The sequence below is a fragment of the Salvelinus fontinalis genome, chromosome 5, assembly GCF_029448725.1.
Source record: "Salvelinus fontinalis isolate EN_2023a chromosome 5, ASM2944872v1, whole genome shotgun sequence".
NCBI classification, from domain to species: domain Eukaryota; kingdom Metazoa; phylum Chordata; class Actinopteri; order Salmoniformes; family Salmonidae; genus Salvelinus; species Salvelinus fontinalis.
This window is the reverse complement of record NC_074669.1, coordinates 6,004,835-6,017,939: the sequence shown is the minus strand read 5'-3', so window position 1 is coordinate 6,017,939 and position 13,105 is coordinate 6,004,835. Positions and strand designations below refer to the sequence as shown.

General features: G+C 42.6%; 1 protein-coding gene across 1 annotated transcript in view; it reads left to right on the top strand.

Moving 5' to 3' along the window:
* Window positions 1-13,105, top strand: part of LOC129854972 (DENN domain-containing protein 5B-like) — a 43,324-nt gene that overhangs the window by 21,814 nt on the left and 8,405 nt on the right. Inside the window, exons 10-19 of the mRNA XM_055922186.1 lie at window positions 6,101-6,253; window positions 6,844-6,928; window positions 7,196-7,271; window positions 7,763-7,891; window positions 8,146-8,267; window positions 10,113-10,258; window positions 10,419-10,537; window positions 10,873-11,060; window positions 11,345-11,427; window positions 12,936-13,062. Of these exons, the coding sequence (XP_055778161.1) occupies window positions 6,101-6,253; window positions 6,844-6,928; window positions 7,196-7,271; window positions 7,763-7,891; window positions 8,146-8,267; window positions 10,113-10,258; window positions 10,419-10,537; window positions 10,873-11,060; window positions 11,345-11,427; window positions 12,936-13,062 (1,228 nt within the window). The remainder of the gene's footprint in view (window positions 1-6,100; window positions 6,254-6,843; window positions 6,929-7,195; window positions 7,272-7,762; window positions 7,892-8,145; window positions 8,268-10,112; window positions 10,259-10,418; window positions 10,538-10,872; window positions 11,061-11,344; window positions 11,428-12,935; window positions 13,063-13,105) is intronic.

Genomic DNA, 13,105 nt, shown 5'->3' with positions numbered 1-13,105 from the left:
TGCTGTTATGGTGCTAAACTATTAGGTTACAGACTGGATGCTACCTGCTGTTATGGTGCTAAACTATTAGGTTACAGACCGGATGCTACCTGCTGTTATGGTGCTAAACTATTAGGTTACAGACCGGATGCTACCTGCTGTTATGGTGCTAAACTATTAGGTTACAGACTGGATGCTACCTGCTGTTATGGTGCTAAACTATTAGGTTACAGACCGGATTCTACCTGCTGTTATGGTGCTAAACTTAGTAGGTTACAGACCGGATGCTACCTGCTGTTATGGTGCTAAACTATTAGGTTACAGACCGGATGCTGTTATGGTGCTAAACTATTAGGTTACAGACCGGATGCTACCTGCTGTTATGGTGCTAAACTATTAGGTTACAGACCGGATGCTACCTGCTGTTATGGTGCTAAACTATTAGGTTACAGACTGGATGCTACCTGCTGTTATGGTGCTAAACTATTAGGTTACAGACCGGATGCTACCTGCTGTTATGGTGCTAAACTATTAGGTTACAGACCGGATGCTACCTGCTGTTATGGTGCTAAACTATTAGGTTACAGACCGGATGCTGTTATGGTGCTAAACTATTAGGTTACAGACCGGATGCTACCTGCTGTTATGGTGCTAAACTATTAGGTTACAGACCGGATTCTACCTGCTGTTATGGTGCTAAACTATTAGGTTACAGACCGGATGCTACCTGCTGTTATGGTGCTAAACTATTAGGTTACAGACCGGATGCTACCTGCTGTTATGGTGCTAAACTATTAGGTTACAGACCGGATGCTACCTGCTGTTATGGTGCTAAACTATTAGGTTACAGACCGGATGCTACCTGCTGTTATGGTGCTAAACTATTAGGTTACAGACCGGATGCTACCTGCTGTTATGGTGCTAAACTATTAGGTTACAGACCGGATGCTACCTGCTGTTATGGTGCTAAACTATTAGGTTACAGACCGGATGCTACCTGCTGTTATGGTGCTAAACTATTAGGTTACAGACCGGATGCTGTTATGGTGCTAAACTATTAGGTTACAGACCGGATGCTACCTGCTGTTATGGTGCTAAACTATTAGGTTACAGACCGGATGCTACCTGCTGTTATGGTGCTAAACTATTAGGTTACAGACCGGATGCTACCTGCTGTTATGGTGCTAAACTATTAGGTTACAGACCGGATGCTACCTGCTGTTATGGTGCTAAACTATTAGGTTACAGACCGGATGCTACCTGCTGTTATGGTGCTAAACTATTAGGTTACAGACCGGATGCTACCTGCTGTTATGGTGCTAAACTATTAGGTTACAGACCGGATGCTACCTGCTGTTATGGTGCTAAACTATTAGGTTACAGACCGGATGCTACCTGCTGTTATGGTGCTAAACTATTAGGTTACAGACCGGATGCTACCTGCTGTTATGGTGCTAAACTATTAGGTTACAGACCGGATGCTACCTGCTGTTATGGTGCTAAACTATTAGGTTACAGACCGGATGCTACCTGCTGTTATGGTGCTAAACTATTAGGTTACAGACCGGATGCTACCTGCTGTTATGGTGCTAAACTATTAGGTTACAGACCGGATGCTACCTGCTGTTATGGTGCTAAACTATTAGGTTACAGACCGGATGCTACCTGCTGTTATGGTGCTAAACTATTAGGTTACAGACCGGATGCTACCTGCTGTTATGGTGCTAAACTATTAGGTTACAGACCGGATGCTACCTGCTGTTATGGTGCTAAACTATTAGGTTACAGACCGGATGCTACCTGCTGTTATGGTGCTAAACTATTAGGTTACAGACCGGATGCTACCTGCTGTTATGGTGCTAAACTATTAGGTTACAGACCGGATGCTACCTGCTGTTATGGTGCTAAACTATTAGGTTACAGACCGGATGCTGTTATGGTGCTAAACTATTAGGTTACAGACCGGATGCTACCTGCTGTTATGGTGCTAAACTATTAGGTTACAGACCGGATGCTACCTGCTGTTATGGTGCTAAACTATTAGGTTACAGACCGGATGCTACCTGCTGTTATGGTGCTAAACTATTAGGTTACAGACCGGATGCTACCTGCTGTTATGGTGCTAAACTATTAGGTTACAGACCGGATGCTACCTGCTGTTATGGTGCTAAACTATTAGGTTACAGACCGGATGCTACCTGCTGTTATGGTGCTAAACTATTAGGTTACAGACTGGATGCTACCTGCTGTTATGGTGCTAAACTATTAGGTTACAGACCGGATTCTACCTGCTGTTATGGTGCTAAACTATTAGGTTACAGACCGGATGCTACCTGCTGTTATGGTGCTAAACTATTAGGTTACAGACCGGATGCTACCTGCTGTTATGGTGCTAAACTATTAGGTTACAGACCGGATGCTACCTGCTGTTATGGTGCTAAACTATTAGGTTACAGACCGGATGCTACCTGCTGTTATGGTGCTAAACTATTAGGTTACAGACCGGATGCTACCTGCTGTTATGGTGCTAAACTATTAGGTTACAGACCGGATGCTACCTGCTGTTATGGTGCTAAACTATTAGGTTACAGACCGGATGCTACCTGCTGTTATGGTGCTAAACTATTAGGTTACAGACTGGATGCTACCTGCTGTTATGGTGCTAAACTATTAGGTTACAGACTGGATTCTACCTGCTGTTATGGTGCTAAACTATTAGGTTACAGACTGGATGCTACCTGCTGTTATGGTGCTTAACTATTAGGTTACAGACCGGATGCTACCTGCTGTTATGCTGCTAAACTATTAGGTTACAGACCGGATGCTACCTGTTGTTATGGTGCTAAACTATTAGGTTACTGTGGTGGAAAAATATTAAATCAAATACTTCTCAGATACCGGAGCTTGTGAATTAAATGAGACTTTATTGCAGAGAGCAACAAAGCCGAGCACCTCCATGGAAGAGCTGCCTCCTCATTCTTAGTGCTTGCCTTTTAACAGTTTTTCCCTTACATAATGTCATCACCCCATTTTACTTTTGTTACATGGTTTCCATTCTCTTATTGGCTCAGATATTGGGGCATAGATTCTATTGATGGCATGACATGCATACCCCTTAGCTAATGTTCCTGTCCAAAGGTCTTTACAAGTTCAGGCTGAGGTTGTCTATGTATGATTACTCATGTGCGTGTCCAGTAGCCTTCACAAGATCAGATATGGCCCAGACCAGTCACGTCTTGTTAGTTTACCCTCATCTACACAGATTCTGCTTACGTTCTGTTTTTACACGTCCAATGGTCAATTTGATATTGATCCAGCTTTGTACACTCAAATGGGCTTCAGCCTTCATTCTGCTGACATATGTCTAATATTTAAACTTATATTGATTCTTCTTTCTACTTCAAAGAGAACAGTATAGTTACTGAGAATCACCAGATGACTGGAAAATGCTACCACATTAGACTGGATGCTACCTGCTGTTATGGGGCTAAACTATTAGGTTACAGACCGGGTGTCATTGTTCTACATGTGGGATATGGTAGTTCTACATGTGGGTTATGGTAGTTCTACATGTGGGTTATGGTAGTTCTACATGTGGGATATGGTAGTTCTACATGTGGGATATGGTAGTTCTACATGTGGGTTATGGTAGTTCTACATGTGGGATATGGAAGTTCTACATGTGGGATATGGTAGTTCTACATGTGGGATATGGTAGTTCTACATGTGGGATATGGTAGTTCTACATGTGGGATATGGTAGTTCTACATGTGGGATATGGTAGTTCTACATGTGGGATATGGTCGTTCTACATGTGGGATATGGTCGTTCTACATGTGGGATATGGTCGTTCTACATGTGGGATATGGTCGTTCTACATGTGGGATATGGTCGTTCTACATGTGGGATATGGTCGTCCTACATGTGGGATATGGTCGTCCTACATGTGGGAAATGGTCGTCCTACATGTGGGAAATGGTCGTCCTACATGTGGGATATGGTCGTCCTACATGTGGGATATGGTCGTCCTACATGTGGGATATGGTCGTCCTACATGTGGGATATGGTCGTCCTACATGTGGGATATGGTCGTCCTACATGTGGGATATGGTCGTCCGACATGTGGGATATGGTCGTCCGACATGTGGGATATGGTAGTTATACACTGGCTACATTAAACATCCACACGTAAAGGTCGATGTTCAAGGAGCTTTCTGTTTTTATAGGGTTATTTTGCCTAAAAACCTTTAGGCCTAGCTATAGGAAAAATAAAAGAGTGGCCTAAAGGGTGTTTAGCATCCCCAGTGGCTCTGCAAGTGTGGACAGGATATTATCTGCTGATGGCCTGCTCTCCAGGCACCATCGCATGACCCTGAATCCAGAGACTGGCCAAACTCCTGTTTCTAAAAATGAATTCAAAGGCGCTAATAAGTAATTTTTCATTAAATTTGTATTTCATTCTAAGTCACAGACTATATGTGCAATTTATAGACTATGGATTTTATACAAAGACATGATTAAATGAGCTTTATGTCCCGACCAGCCTAGTGTCACACTCGCAAATGTTTCTTTGTAGGCTATAGCCTTGAAATAATATAACCTAAATAATTCATTTTCGTTCCTCCTTAGGCTCCTGACCTATTTAGTGTTTAAATGCTGTTTTAATATGACATGTAGCTTACTTTGAAATTATTTTTGCCTCTTACATTCACCTTTTCATTTTTATTCGAATGCTTTTCATTCAAATCCATATGGTATCAATACATAAACTATTGGTAGGTCCAGGTAGTCGCAAAAATAGATTGGTGGTGGTTAAATTGTGATTTTAATGAACTGTGTGAATTTGAAGCGGGAGTCTTTTAATATATTTTTTTGCCTGTGCACATGCCGTGTTTTTTAGCAGAGCCGTAGGAAAGGACGTGGAACGGCTCAACTCAGCTCAAGGAATCTGACCCAGGGGGGCCCCAGGACCAACTTTGGGAAATCCTGGTTTATTGTGTTGCGACTCGTGATAAATGCAGTATGCCTGCTTGCAGGGCATCTGTATCCAAAAAATCCACTTCTTGAAATAACATAAATCAAGACTACATTCAATAAGGGCCAAGTCCTCTTTACTTAAGTTGCATGTGCTTAAAACTGAAGTGGATCCGCATTAGGAGAAACAGGCCACTGGTCGCCCCAGGCACATTTGTTGTTGTTTTTGTAATGTTTCTAAAAGTGGAGGAGGGGTAAAACATTTTTATATACACCACAATACTATTATTTATTTTGATATGTGTGTGTATATATATATATATATATATATATATATATATATATATATATATATATATATATATATATATATATATATATTAGCATTCTGGTTAAAAAAAAAGTGTTCTATCACTGATTTAAAAAAATATATATATATATATATATAATAACGGTTTTGTTGTTTGAAGTAACATCTTTGCTGTTGTAATATCGGAAATGGACTTGGCAATTTCACCGCTACGGATTTCAGCTTTAATTCTGTCCCTTGCATGAAGCCTGCATAGACGTCAATGGAAGATTTTAAGGATGTGTGTCCCAATTGTCCACACTTCTGAAGTATAGACTGGCTGGTTGTTTAGCAACAAAACTGACTCGTGCCCAACTATGGGGTAAAACACACTGGGTTGGCAACCTGTGAACGATTTCCTCTCCAAATGTTTATTTAAAACAAATACATTTGCACAATGAGCACTTGTTGTCTCTCAAATACGTTAAAGTGGTTGGTTAGCTAGCTAGCGAATTAGCCATATTAGCATTGACATGAAATCAGTCAAAACACCTCTAAACAAGAAATGGTATCAATAACAAGATACAACTAGCTGAAACAAGCCACCTTGAATTCCCGACTTGGCAGCGTCTTGTCATTGTTGCTAACTATCTGACCGTCCAGAATCGTACCGTACAGCTTCCGGCCCTGTTGATGACTTTATTTTTGTGACGTTGTCAGCCAAGCTCTTGCACACTCCTCCTCGTCATGGATTTAAAATCCTGAAATCCATTACTGAGTGTGTGCAAGTGCACACTTTTTAGGAGAAGAGTGTTTAGAATTATGATGTAACCCTGATTGTGTGTGTCTGTGATGCAGACCAGGCGTATGCTGATGGAAAGGATGGGGAAGGAGAGTGTGGAGCTGGGGCAGGGCGAGGCCAACATTACAGGCCTGCAGGAGAACAGACTGATCCACAGCCTCTGTGACCTGCTGGAGAGGACCTGGGGCCACGGGCTACAGCTCAAACAGGTTAGTCGCATGGACGGGCAGGCAGACGGACGGCAAAAAGTATTCATACCCCTTGACTTATTCCACATTACAGCCACATTACAGCCTGAATTCAAAATGGATTGAATCGTTTTTTTCTCACCGATCTAGGCACAATACCCCATAATGCAAAGTGAAAACATGTTTTTCGAAATGTTGCAAATTGATTGAAAATAAATTCACACTCCTTTGTCATGACACTCCATATTGCGCTTGGGTGCATCCAATTTCCTTTGATCATCCTTGATGTCACTAACTTAATTTGGAGTCCAACTGTGGCCAATTCAATTGTTTGAACATGAAAAAAACACACCTGCCTATATAAGATCCCACAGTTGACAGTGCATGGGGGGGTCGTCAAGGGAATACTTTCTGAGTGCACTGAAGCCCGGGATTCAAACAGACATGCAAATTAGCAATAATCATCCTAATGATGACTTTGTCTCTGGGAAGTACAAAACGATGGTGGCATCAAATTAGCAATCTGCACGCTGCAATACACTTAAAAAATATATATATAATGTTTCCCTAAACTTTTGTGAGTGCTGTTGATTTGTGTTTGTACCGTCCAGGGGAGGTCGGCTCTGTGGTCCCACCTGCTCCACTACCAGGCCAACGAGGAGAAGATGGAGTCACCTTCAAAGGCCGAGTCTCCAGGTCAGAGTAGATGCATACTAATCTGATCCCAGATCTGTTTGTGTTGACAACGATCATCGGAATTAGATATACAGCACAAACAGATGTTGGACCAGGCTAGATACTATAGATATTAGAAAGATTGTACAGTAATATCCATCTGGTATTATTTTATTGGTCTGGTCTGCTAGCATCACCAGTCATTAACCAGATAATACAGTAGTTTGTCTGCTAGGTATGCTCTTTTGAAGGGATCACATCTGCCAATAACGCTCTTCCTGGTTACAGTGTTCAATGGGTCGGACAGCAGGAGGCTGGAGGAGGGGCTTCCACCGCCAAAGGGCTCCTTTGTACAGGATATGAGGTAATGTGTGGATTCACCAAGCTGTAAAACATGATCTTAAATGTAAATTAAATGTAACCCACTTTTGCTGTTTTTAATAGAAGGGTTTCACAATGAAATATTTTAACATTTTTATTTATTTTTACTATGTCAACATTGTGTTGTAAATGTTTTGGCAGTTGTGGAAAAAATCTGGAGTTGTAAGTTGTGGATTTCATTGGAAATTATGTCATTGTTGATGTTTTTTCATGAAGGCTATTTTCTCTTGAACCACATGGTCTATCTACAGAAAGTAATGGACACATAAAGACTATGGAAAAAAATATACTTTAAAGGACCATGTGTCCATAGATTTCCAAAATTACCTTTTAATAAACCAACATTTCAGAAAATTCCGGTAACTATGGTCAATTACAGGGAGTTTTGAAACCACGGCAGCTTTCCTAAAGGACAGCGCAACCCAACAAACTGCTCTCTTTGAAAACAGAATGGAATGTGTTTTACCACCTCAGGTTTGTCCAGAACATGAGTGGGGGTCTCAGTGAAGTGGGTCAGGCCCGGGCCTGGATTCATCTGGCCCTGGAGAAGAAACTGCTCTCACAACACCTCAAACTGCTGCTGGCCAACCATGACCTGATTAGGTACACACCCATATCCCGTATACCCTCTTCACACTACTGAGCTGAGCAGAGCCAAGCTGTACTGAGCTGGCTTGGTTGCACATCCAGGATAGTCGCTAGAACCGTGCTGGAAAGTACAATGTGATAAGAAAATATCTGCGCCAGCACGGTTGGGGTCGGCACGATAATGTGAAAAGGGTAACAGACCGATGACTCTTCAGATGCATGCTTCATTTGTGTGTGAGTGTGTGTTAACCTCTGTCCTCTCCTTACAGGCAGCTGTATAAGCCTTATGCATTCCTGCTGTGTGAGGAGGAGAGGGAGCAGTTTCTGTTCCACCTGCTGTCGCTCAACACTGTAGACTACCTTTGCTTCACACGCACATTCACCTCCATCAGTAAGTCTGGGAGATTCAACAGGTCTGTGTTCATTAGGCACCAAACGGAAGAAGTACCTGAGATTGTCCAATGAGAAATATTCATTTATTTTCTTGTGCACTAATGCAGGGGTTCTCAGACTTTTTGGGGCCGGGGAGCCTTTTGTGACAGCAAATTCATCAGGGATTAGCCTGGGTACCAGTCTATTTCGCTAACATGCCACTCCTCGTCATTGCCAAAGATACTGGCCTTTTTAGCGATCTTCAAACATGAACATTCTTAATGAGCTCGAGGAGATCAGAGGATTTGATCCTGATTCGTTAACCTGCACAGCTATCATCCAATCACAATGTTTATGCAAATTAGACTGATAGAACGTTTCCTAAATTAATTCATACATTTCATTGGAAACATTAACATTGGGCATTCTGACAATACATTAACATTGGGCATTCTGACAATACATTAACATTGGGCATTCTGACAATACATTAACATTGGGCATTCTGACAATACATTAACATTGGGCATTCTGACAATACATTTCAGTGGGAACATTAACATTGGGCATTCTGACAATACATTTCAGTGGGAACATTAACATTGGGCATTCTGACAATACATTTCAGTGGAAACATTAACATTGGGCATTCTGACAATACACTTCAGTGGGAACATTAACATTGGGCATTCTGACAATACATTTCAGTGGGAACATTAACATTGGGCATTCTGACAATACATTTCAGTGGGAACATTAACATTGGGCATTCTGACAATACATTTCAGTGGGTACATTAACATTGGGCATTCTGACAATACATTTCAGTGGGTACATTAACATTGGGCATTCTGACAATACATTTCAGTGGGTACATTAACATTGGGCATTCTGACAATACATTTCAGTGGAATCATCGGGTGCTGGGAGAACAGAGGATTCCTGTTTATTGCATTTATCACCAGCCAATGGGATCACATCAAAGAAAAGCTCTCGCCATTCAAACTTCCCCGCCAGTTCATTGTGAACGCTGTAGACTATTTTACTGTATGTCCAGCGAGCAAGAGTTGTGTGTGTGTGTGTGGATAATTATCTTTTTTCTTTCTCAAAATAAGTGACCAAACGATGTTTCTACTTCTGGGACACATTGGGCTAGGCTACTGGTTCAAGAGCTGTATGAGGATAGAAGAGCGAGAGAGAGGCCAGTGGAGATGCATGAATTTAGCAAGAAGGGAACGGTGAAGAGATTAAGAACAACAATCTTACACATTTTCATGGAAACTATTAATGTTGTTTCTAACTGCCAATCAGCAACTGCGCCGTAAATCCGGCTGCATAAGGCCAGTCTCTGTGGCAGTGACGAGTGGCAAGGAATGGAATGTTCACTAAAGAGATTGGTACTCAGGCTAATCAGGGACGCCATCATTATCAGACCACAACTTGAGTGTGTTTTTAAAAATAGCCTACAGGGAGTTTTACTATGATGTCATTGGATTCCTATTTGGTTGTATGAGAGAATGTTCTAACGTTATTGAAGCGTTTTAGTTAATGTTTCTGCAATATCATTCTATTATCTTCATATAAGTCAGCATCCCCCTGCAGTTTTGAAAACGTTCCTGGTCCGTTTTTAAGAAGGAATGGTCTTAAGAACACTGTCATCTTGGATAGAGGAACGTTACCATTAACGTACCAGAAATGTTCTGGGATCTAAACATTCTTAGCTGGTTTAAACTAAAGCAACCTTTTAACAGTCCATAAACATCTAACATTGCACTGAAACGTGAAAGGTGTTCACTACCTGTAAGTCGCTCTGGATAAGGGCATCTGCTAAATGACTAAAATGTAAATGTTCTCGTCCCTTCAGGTATTCCGTACCGTGTTGTCATAACGCCCATGAAGAAGCTGAGCATTGCCATGACAATGTCCAACCCCTGGGTGTGTGTTTCTGGCGAGCTGGGTGACTCCGGGGTCAGGCAGATCCCCAAGAACACACAGGAGATCTTCTTCCAGGTGAGCTGCTCAGTCCCATTGTTTCCCTGGGCTGGGTGGAGCGGATGGAAGCTACTGCTTAGGAATTCTCCATCAAACAGACATACGCACACACACACACACACACACGCACGCTGGCACACTCTGTTCTTATTCTAGTCTGTCTCTGTGTGTGTGTTAGTGTCAGAACCTGGGCAGACTGAGCACCCTGCAGTTGGGCCAGGAGAACTCTGGCCTGCTGGCTAAGTGTCTGGTGGACTGTGTAATTGTGCACAATGAGATCACTGGACACACCTACAGGTAACAAACACACACGGTGTTTCTTCTGTTAAATCTGCATTGCACTGCACACTTTTGTTGTTGTTGACCAAGTTAGTTAGTGTTGCTCTAATTTCTGTGTGTACACAAGTTGTGTCTATTAGGACACACAACGGAAAACCACTTTAACACCAACAGGAAAGGAACATTTGTGTTTCGGATTAGACAAGCCCAGGTTGTCCTTCTGTTTGGTCCCTAATGAACGTGATCCTGCCTCAAAATACTGAATTAACACATTTAAAATGGACTGCTCATTTGCCCCTGTTTCACATGTAGCCTCTCACCCCCTTATCTCTCTACCTGCGCTCTCCTCCTAGGTTCCCGTGCGGCCGCTGGCTAGGGAAGGGTGTGGGTGACGGAAGCCTGGAGAGGGTGCTGATTGGTCAGCTGGTGTCGCCCGGAGGAGAGGAAGATTCTGGGAGGTCGACGGGGACTCCCCCAGAGCAAGGCTCGCCCCCACAGAGCGGACGCACGGGGAGTCTGGGGTCTCTGGGCCGCAGCAACAGTATGTATGGACACACACTGAGGGTCAGATTTACTGAGCATCTACACCTGGTAACAGTTTTTACCTGGAATTTTATGAAGGGGAAAGTAAAAAAACAGATTACACTTTTTATATTAACCATTAAGCGTAATATCTTATCTTTCCTATGGTCATGTACATTTTCTGTAATTCATTGCTGTACTTTACTTTTAATGTTCCATCTTTCCTCCCCTTATCGTCTTTCATGCCATTGTCTAAATTCCTCTCTCCCTCCCACCTTCCTGCCATCTCTCTCCTCCATTCAGAGCTCTCCTCTGTCCAGGTGCAGGAGGATACGAGGGAGGCAGTGAACAATCTTGTCAAGTACTTCCACAAAGCAGAGCAGGAGGTAGGCTGTGTGAGAGATTCCAAACACAGAAAACAGAGGGAGCAGAGGAGACTTTAGCCTCTCAGCCTTTGTCTGCTGCTGTTTGTGTCTGGATATATGAGTCTCTGTGTGTCTAGAGGTTATCATCAGCACGATTCACGGCCTTCACTCTGCAAGGCAGAATCTCCCATAGTTTAATGGCAGACTGAGTTTTTTTTCTCTAGTCTATGGCCTGCCCTGACCTCCCCTTTAAAAGCCTGTTCTGACCGTTTAAAAAAAAAAAGGCGTAGCAGAGGCGCCATGAAGATTCACATAGCCCCTCAGTGAATTCTAAATTAAAGAAAATTGAGGGGGGGGGGGGGCCTTCAAATCCATGAAATTATATTATTATGTATAAGAGCTTCCCAGAAACCACTCACTGCTTTGGGAGATTCTGTCACAGCATGTGCTTTTGAATCTGGTTTTTAATTTCATCTTAGACTGTTGGAACCTGGAGGGGAAAGCTGAATCGTGTTGCTTTGAGGGCCTTCTCTGGAAATGTACTAGATAATATCGCCCTGGGCTTAGGTTTGTCACCTTGGCAACCATAATTCAACTCCTCCACACTGCAGTCCAACAATTGTACAACACTGTAGGCAAGACAATAATGCTTAATTTGTAAGGACGACTGAATGAATGCGGATGGAAGGTTTCTGAAGAAACTTCAGAGGGATTGCTTCCGCAGTCTGAGGGTTCTGCTGTGTCCAGCTTAAAAAGGGATGTAGCATCTTTAAAGGGGGGCTGAACTTACTGATTTAGCCTCGCTTTCAATCATCATTAGGAAATACAACTGAGAATGAGATTTGGGTCTTGAATGCGGGCTTTGGGTGTGTGTGTGTGTGTGTGTTCACACGTGGGAAGCATTTGTATATTCACTCAGCAAAAACAGTATACAGTTAGTCACTCACCCTTCTAGATAACTTGAAACAGTCTAACCAGGTCTTGTGTCTGGAAGTAGGCTAGCTAGCAAGATGGCCAATTGGCTTCAGCTGGCGGATGTGCAACCATGGCAAAATTGGTTTGACTTTGGATGGCCTATATGTGGGACTGTCAATATATTACACAACATAAATGGGACAACTGATTGCCCCTAACTAGCCCAATAGGGATATCCAAAGTCAAACCAAATTTACCATGGTCAGTGTCCTGGGAATTACAAATGTGTCTTGTGCAGATGTGCTCTGAATTGACGATCACCCAACTGAAGGAAAACTGTTACGTACCCTTCATTCCATGACATACCCCCCCTAATAATCTCAGTTTTGGAAGAGACCTGGCTTTATGACAAATTATCATATTTATTTTATTTATTTGTAGTCAATTTTGACACTAGAATAAATGTTTCTGACTCGTATCGATGCCACAGGCCGTGTTTATAATAATTTTTTATTCAGTCGCTCTTTAAACTACCATTGTAACTGTATACCCAGAACCATATTCTTCAAGTTAGCGACTCATTGAACCTCTCCTCTTGTCTCCTCTCCTTTCAGAGGGGGAACCTGACTGCTCTGCTCTGTGGAGAGGGGGGGCTGGTGCGCTCCCTGGAACAGTTCCTCCTCCACGGCTTTAAGTCCTCGCGCCTATTTCAAAGGAGTGTGTTCATATGGGACTTTGTGGGTAAGTGTGTGTGTGGGCACAGAATATGTGTTGTGTAGTAATG